At 36.5% G+C, this 8,358-nt stretch overlaps 1 protein-coding gene across 1 annotated transcript; it reads right to left on the reverse strand.

The window, feature by feature from the left end:
* Nucleotides 1–331: 331 nt before the first annotated feature.
* Nucleotides 332–3,597, reverse strand: arfrp1 (ADP-ribosylation factor related protein 1). Its single transcript, XM_027000561.2, has 7 exons — nt 3,206–3,597; nt 2,932–3,019; nt 2,773–2,855; nt 2,371–2,452; nt 2,045–2,115; nt 861–961; nt 332–501 (listed from the first exon to the last, which is right to left on the reverse strand). The coding sequence occupies exons 1-7, from the start codon at nt 3,296–3,298 to the stop codon at nt 414–416; spliced, it is 606 nt and encodes a 201-aa protein (XP_026856362.1). The 5' UTR covers nt 3,299–3,597; the 3' UTR covers nt 332–413.
* Nucleotides 3,598–8,358: the final 4,761 nt, after the last annotated feature.

Consider the following 8,358-nt stretch of genomic DNA (forward strand, 5'->3'; position numbering starts at 1 on the left):
CTCAGTGGTCTGGTAACAAAATTTGTGACAAGCTGAGAGGCTGCACCATGGCATGCTTCATACTAAACAAATTGCTTCTTGTTAACTACAGATTAAACAAGAACTGAGCACAGGCTACTTTTGTATGGCTTGTGCTCAAGAGTTAAAGAGTCAAAGAACAAGATGGTGCAAATGTACGCACTGCAATAAAATACACCTGAATCTGGACTGATTTATATCAAATCTCTCACACCCATGTGTTTCGCAAACCAACACACACATCCCCACACGCATCCCCACACACGCATCCCCACACACGCATCCCCACACACGCATCCCCACACACGCATCCCCACACACGCATCCCCACACACGCATCCCCACACACGCATCCCCACACACGCATCCCCACACACCCTTCTTGAACCAGGGATCTATGTAATGTCTTTATGTCGAGGTGGACGATGAATGTTCCGGACAACACACTTCACCATCCACTCAATTCCTTCGTTCACCCCTTGACTAAGGAAAAAAAAATGGCAAGACAAAAATGACACACTCTTACTACCACTGTAAGGCACATGATTTTATCATTAAAACACTTCCATTTCAATATAACAAACAAACTGCCTGCCTAGAACATGAGGATAAAATCAGCACAGTTGCTGTAATTACTAAACTATGCTATTATTTATGACATCTACATATACTCATAAAAGAACATTTCAAATTTTATATTAAGCAATTGCAATTTGCTTTTATACCCACATCATATAAAGCGAGCATACTTTTTCTATTCCCTTTTTGGAAAGTGTGGAGTTCTATTTCCATGGCCACAACTAAATAATAGACAAGTGAGAAAGCAGTGAGGATAGGCTTACCCAGTCAGAGCGGTACAGGGCTGGACCAGACAGTCTCGTTTGCCGATTTTAGGAGCACAATCACTGAATGCTGTCTTAATGTCAGGGACAGACAGGCAATTCTAGAAGAAAGAGGCATACAAGTAACAATTAGACTCTTATTATTATATAATTATTCTAATATATGTTGATAAAACTAGTCTGTCATTACAGATGGTCAAAACAGGGAAGTGTGGCTGTGATGTTGGAAAGCTATTTGCTGAAGATGCACTTTCATTGATCTGACAGCAATCCTGCTAATGTTTATATGGCTCTCCTGGTTATGGACAGACTAGCTAATAAAAATAAAATTAAGAAAAACCTCATATATATATATATATATATATATATATATATATATATATATATATATATAGAGAGAGAGAGAGAGAGAGAGAGAGAGAGAGAGAGAGAGAGACAGACAGACAGATACAGATAGATAGATAGAAGCATTGCATTAAAGTTACTGATCACCAAAATCATTTACAGAATTCTTACATGATAGTTTATTGATAATATTAAAGACCAAGTGGTCAAAGTAATTGTGGTCAAAGTATTTAAAAAGGTCTATTATTCATAATTACACATATGTTTAGCTCAGAGTTTGAGCAGGGGAAACTAGTAGGGCATTTCAACATGGAGCTGTTTGGAAAGCTCAGACTATTTATTTAATACAGCCTTATGGAATGAGAAAGTTACCTTTAATTTGACAGGCCATGGTAGCTCAGTGGTTAAGGTACTTGAGTAGTAATCATAAGGTTCAAGCCCCATCACTGCCAGGTTGCCAATGCTGGGCCCCTGAGCCTCAATTGCTCAAAATGTGTTTACTCATAATTTTAAGTCACTTTGGCTAAATGTGTCAGCTAAATGCTGTAAATGTAATGTAAATGACATTGAAGTTCACAACATTCACATTTACAGCATTTAGCTGATGTGTTTATCCAAAGCGAATTACAATTATGAGTGAACAGAGACTGAGCAATTGAGGATTACGGGTCTTGCTCAGGGGCCCAACAGTGGCAACTTGGCAGTGGTGGGGCTTGAACTGGTAACCTTCTAATTATTAGTAACCACCATAACCACTGAGCTACCTATACCTAAGCTAAACTATAATGAAACTACAAGAAACTATAATGAGACAAACTGTTTTGAAAATGAATGCATACCTCTACATCTTGCTTATTTGCAAGCACAAGGAGAGGAACGCCTTCAAGAGCCTCACTACTAATCATTTTCTCTAAGGAGGAAACAGAGAAGTCAGAGCCCATGTGATTATCATAAATTTACTAAATATACTTTTACATTAATTACTACATATTTTGTAAGGTTATGCACCTATCTATATCTGAGCAACATTCATTTCATGTCCCTAAAATAATTTCAGATTGTATGATGAACTGAAATTCAGAAATCTAAAAATATTTATCCATGTAACAATGGTGAGAAATTCCTGTCACCTTTATTCAATTCACAGTTCGCACTGAAAACTCACCAAAGGCATTCTTTGACTCAGACAAGCGCTCCTCATCCGTAGAGTCAATAACATAGATAACGCCATGAGATTCTGCATAGTACTGCAGGAGAAACATAGTAAAAGCTTGTAGATCAAAGAGTTAACTTCAGTAGCATCAAGGATACAATCACTTTATTAAAAGTTGCTAATAATATAAAAAAAAAAAAAAGTGAACAGAAGGCCAGGAGGCAGAACAGGTTGTTCCTTTTTCTAATGATCAAAGGCATAGGAGTTTACATTCTATACTTATGTCATAGTAAAACAATGTGGCAGACGTAGCAGTAATTAGCCCCGTAGACTAATGTGCCCTCTATTAAATAAAAAGATGTCCAGGAGGTTATTCACTGGCAGCAATAAAAGTGGTATCAAACGAACACTCACTTTGTCCCATAATGACTGCAATTCTTCTTGTCCTCCAAGATCCCAAAACATCAGACGTGCTTTACCCACATCTATGGTGCCAACTGTGCGGGGAGGTAAACGTTGTCATAGGCATGTTGTTCATATGGCTAGGCACTAAAAAGAAATCGAAATCCTTACTATTCAAACCGACGGTGGTTGTGATTTTGGAAAGGCTCATTCCTTTGTAGTTCTTGCTGAATTTTGTTTTTGTTTGCTCCAAAAATGTCTAAAGCAAAACCCAAAGAAAATTAGGATAGCTAAATAATCTAGGATCTTCAATGTTCAGCCTGGTAACAGGTATATTCACTTGAGTAGATTAAAGAGTTGCTGTCTGTTTATTTAGCCAGCTAGCATATCATGCTGGCTTGCTAAAAAAAATAGCTAGCGTTAGTCGGTATGGAAAAAAACTTACCGTTTTCCCCGCATTATCGAGCCCAAGAATTAAAATACAGTATTCGTCCTTTTGGAACATATATTTGTAAAGACCCGATAACAAGGTGTACATCCTAAAATGTTAACTGCTAAACGGACTGCGTTCTACCGGTTCACATCACATTAGCAATAAGTTGTGCTAAATTAGCTTTAAAGCTAACTAGCTAGCGGTTAGCTCAATTAACCAGCTCTACAGTAAGACCACACATACACGATTCGTTAGTTAAAAACTACAGTGAAATACACACAGATAGGATTATAAGAATTAGATATTTCAATCTCAATATCTTAGCTAGCCGGATAAAGTAACGCTCCTTCAATTTAGCAAGCTAGTTGGCTAATTTCGTACAGCTTTGTAAACACTTCCTAAGAAGTTGCTGACGTTGTATTATTGTGCATTGTGGGAGTAGTAGTAAAATTATTGTAGTGTAACTAGCTTCCAAATGATCTGTAAATTATTAACGTTTTCAAAGTGGTATATTAGAAACCAGATTTATTTCTACATTTGACATAATTTAACAGAATATGCCCATGCCTATCGCAAAAAATAAAGACATATATAGGCATCACTTTTCGCGCAGTGAATATATGGTTAGGTGTTTTATCTAATCACAATCGTGTATCATTTAATTTGAACTCGTGACCGATATTCAAATTGATTTAAAATGATTTCACAATATAACTTTATGTGTTTTTATAGGACACAGTTATATTTAATTACAATTATATGTTATATGTTAGCTACATACTATGTTGCCATTATTAGTTAGCGGAGTATTTGTTTTTGCGGTGTATGCTATTCGGTGTATTTTCATTGTTATCTGGCTAGCTGCCTAAATTTTCAGTGGATCACCAGATAGCTAGGTTATCTGTCTCGCACTTAAATACATATTGAAATATGTAGTAATTGAAATACCAATTATTGTAATATATTCTAATATATTAAAGATGTCAGACTTTAAATTACTATAATATTGTAAATGGGTATTGTATACTGTATATTCTTTGTTTTTACCTTTGTATTATTTCACTATCTGCTTTCAGTCGTTGTCATTACCTCTGTTTATTTATCATTTGCAAGAATTCATTATTAATTAATTATGAGTTTTGGTTTATTGTGCAATAACAATCTTATATCATTGAATAGGAATGTGATTCGGTTTACTATTGGATTACTCTTCTGTTACTATTAGAGATAGTCCTGGTGTGTGGTGGGGAGATGCAAATTCCCCTGACACTGAAACTACAGGCTGATGAGTATACACTGTTTGTGATAATGCCATGGAGTTGCTTTTAGAATATGGAGCTAATTTACTGCCAAAACTTCACAAATAAACAGAACGTGTTCTGTAAATATCATACTACTTGCAAACAACTATCTAACAAACAAGGTGTGCTTTAGAAATGCAAAACACGATTGTTGCAAATACTTATGTACTTTCAAATAAATGCAGAGATAATTTCTAATACATTGCACTTAACAAACAGCTATAATATGTTTTACAAATGCAAAAAAAAAAAAAAATAGAAATGAAATAAAACATGGTTTGCAAATATTCCTGTGTCATGATTCTTAAACACATACAACCTGTTCCAGAAATGCCATTTGTGAATCACGTGACTTTTGGCACAGTTTATGTCAAGATTTTCTCACAAATACACACTGCCCTAGTACAAATGCATTGCTACTGAACAGTAGGTGTTGCTGTGGGTACACTTTCCAAAGCACTCCAGCCGAATCTGAGTCAAAGCGAAAGGCCATCGTCCTTCTATCTAGCGGCTGGCAGGTGAGTTTGTGTTTCTGTATGTTTGCTGGTCTGTCTAGTGTCCATGATTTGCCTGCACTTTAACCTTTCCTGTGATTCATAGCTCATTCCTGTTTTAACATCTACTAAAAAAAGTACCATTGCCATAACTTAAAATTAACGTAAGATAGCCGTTAGAAGGTGAAACTGCTTGTATAGCCTAGGCTAGTTTTTAGCTGAATTTGATTCATTAGTCTTGCAGATTTACAAATGTCCAAGTCCAAGCCCCCAGTAAGTATCTCTTCTTTCCTCTGAATATTGCCAAAGGAGGAAGTGGGCAGAGAAAACTGACAGTAATCCCACCAGAGTCTAAAGGCTACAATACAAAACATCTTAACAGTGTATCGAACAATGGAAGATACACTATTTTTATTGTTCCACTTCAAGATGAAATAGACACCATGCCACTTCCTTATGATTCCTTATGAGTTCAGTAAAATACAGTGTAAGGACTTTGGTGAAACTTTACACTTACAAGTTCTTGCTCTACATGTGCACTCTTGTAGCAAGTCCTCTGAAGATGGTGACCAAGTAAAATAATGACATCCTAACTGAGTTGGCTAGTGATGTCTTATTGTCTTTATAGGCTGGAACCTTAAATGTTAATTCAGATGATGTCAGATTTCTAAACACATTGTATTCTTGTATTTGTTGTAGGAACAATTGAAAGATATTGACCCTGATGTTACAACTTACACTCGTTTTGAATGCTGGCTACAAAACAAACAATTCGATTTTACTGAATATCAGTGATAAAACTGGGAATCCAGTCTGCGTTAGTACCCAGTACATTTAAGAATAAGTTCAAGGGATTGATTTCACAAGGCACAGTATTCTAAATCAAGGCTGTCCAATATAAAAATTTATATTGTTTTAATGTGAAATTTTGTTTTGTGAAATAATGTGCATCATGTTCTATTTGGGGTTTTGTTTTTCTTCTTTTCAATCAATGCTTAACTGCTGCTTTATAGAATGTTGGTGACATATAAGCACATTTTAGTAATTTTAAAGTTTAATTTCCCATTTTCCATTGATACTGCTTGTTTAAGTGTCATGTGACATGTCTAAGAAAAAGTGGCCTATATGCCAAGTTGAGTACACTTGACTGCATTGAGATGCATGCTAGTTTATGTGGGGAGAGGTACTTTTTGTCTGCAATACACGATCCATTCACCTACTCACCTATTTTTTCCTTAATGTACATTTATAGTATCATTTGTATAGTAATGCATTTATTAAATGTAAATCTATATTTTAAATGTAAGGTATGTTCTCGTGTATGTACACCAGTGTGCCAAAATATTATAACCAGATGCTTAATGTGCTGTTGGTGCTGCATGTGCTGCCAAATCAGATATTCTATCTGACACCCCCTACCGATTTGGCCTTCGCCAGTGTAACTCAGCTCATGCCTGCCCATTTACATTTTGACTGTTTGCTTAGAGTCTCAGAACTTGACATGTAATCCTGTTACAAGGTAATCATTACGGTTCTAGGAACGATCAAATGTTTTGCCTCTGCTGTGTATATATGTTTGTATTTATATATGTATTTCAGCCCATTAACTCAGTCGCTGGACATCACTGACATAGAAGAGTGGTCTAGTATATTGGTTGTTGAAACAAGGGAGGGACCATCTGGTGCAGCTTCCCATATCATACCTGTGCAGAATGAGCCGGCTAATTCTTCTGCATTATTTTTTGAAAACGCTGAGAAAGCAGAAGGTTAGTTAGCTAGTGTATTTAGCATGTTTTCTGTAATCTTCTATGAATTTCACTAATAAACATAAGTAGCACAGACTTGACTTGAAGCATCACGAATTGGATTGTGTTTATAAATCAGAATTTCTGGTTCTCATAAAAATACCTCTTTTTACCTGGTTCCTTAAGATCCCTTTACAGCAATCTTTTATAGAATGGAAGACTATACCAGACATAGCCAGGGCAGCATGCTTGTACAGGGAAACTGTGCTCCACAATCATGCATCAGGGAAACCACTGCATTTGGATGTTGATCTCAGAAGCATGTTGGATCAAGAAATGGCTCTGATCAGTTTTTATAAAGCAGGCAGCATAGAATGGGTGAGGCCTCTGCACTGTAGACCTGAAGGTTATCAGTGCTTTATAGCTTTAATTTTTTTATTTAAATGTGATAAATGCAGTCAGATTTTTAGTAATCAAGCATGTTTGCAATCTTTTGTACTTTTTAGGTAATCCTGCCATTGGTGAAGGAGTTAACAGATTTTTATTTTCCAGTTATGCAAAAGATGAAATTTGGAATTCATTTGAACTTTGGCATGTCAGTTATAGTGTGATGAGGATTGTATTAAAGCTGCATTATTGGTATATTCAGCATTGCCAATTTGAGCTGTCTTTTAGGCACATAGACATTTACTCTACAGTTTGTTAGCTGTTGTGTCTGATCACAGAGCCCCTAACTATATGTACCTTTTCTTCTCTTTGTCTAGGATATGCATGTGATACAAGGCTGTTTGCTGGAGAGCCAGACCATCTTGTACCTTCATCATCAGCATTCCTGATTGAGAGTGATCCATTTCTGATGGTGGGCAGAATGATTGGCCACTGCTTTGTGCATGGAGGTGCAAAGCCCTGCTTTGTCAGGGCTTTGCCCTGCTGTTATTCACATTCTTTCTGGAAGCAAAGCTGAAACTACAGTTATTGAAATCTGTGACTGTCCTGATCTTGATCTTCGTGAGAAAAGTGTGTATTATGCAAACTGGACAAATTTTAGAATTGTTATTCTTTTTATTGGTACAGTATAGTCTGTGTGCATGTGTGCCCCATTATAAAGGTGTCAAATTCAGCTCATGGTCAATGACAGTTTGGCATTCTACCTCTTAACATCTGATGCAGGTCATCAGCCAATTAGAAACGCCTTTGAGTTAAATTCTAAGTATTAAGTGAGAAAACAATATCTGCAGGACTTTGGCCTGCCAGGGAGTGAAAAACCCCTGCTGATTTATTAAGGGCAAATCCAAGGTCAGAGTCATTATAGCAGTCGGGTCATAGAGCCAACATAGAGATTACGGGGATACATGATAAACAAACACTCGAAGGCAAACAAGGGAAGCAGGCTATAACATAAGATAGGAAACACGAAGGCTAGGATAACAAAACAGGCTAGCAAATGAAGGCTTTGAAATAGATGGGCTTTCAAACATCCACCAAACACATAAACGCAACCACTCAAATACAATAAACCAAACACAATGAATCTAATACATAAACGCATCAAACACAATGAACCTTTCAAACATTCAAATAAACAATGAACAGCCAAGACCCAGTTTAAATACATGAACTTAACA

Source organism: Electrophorus electricus, chromosome 3 (genome assembly GCF_013358815.1).
Source record: "Electrophorus electricus isolate fEleEle1 chromosome 3, fEleEle1.pri, whole genome shotgun sequence".
Classification (NCBI taxonomy): domain Eukaryota; kingdom Metazoa; phylum Chordata; class Actinopteri; order Gymnotiformes; family Gymnotidae; genus Electrophorus; species Electrophorus electricus.

What these genes read in the sequence shown, in the direction of transcription:
- arfrp1 (XM_027000561.2), bottom strand. Translation starts at nt 3,298, where the DNA reads ATGTACACCTTGTTATCGGGTCTTTACAAATATATGTTCCAAAAGGAC. An exon ending in TGCAGTCATTATGGGACAAA is followed by an intron (nt 2,453 to 2,772) that starts GTGAGTGTTCGT and finishes TTTCTCCTGCAG; the next exon opens with TACTATGCAGAATCTCATGG. An exon ending in CCCTGTACCGCTCTGACTGG is followed by an intron (nt 502 to 860) that starts GTAAGCCTATCC and finishes TTTTTTCCTTAG; the next exon opens with TCAAGGGGTGAACGAAGGAA.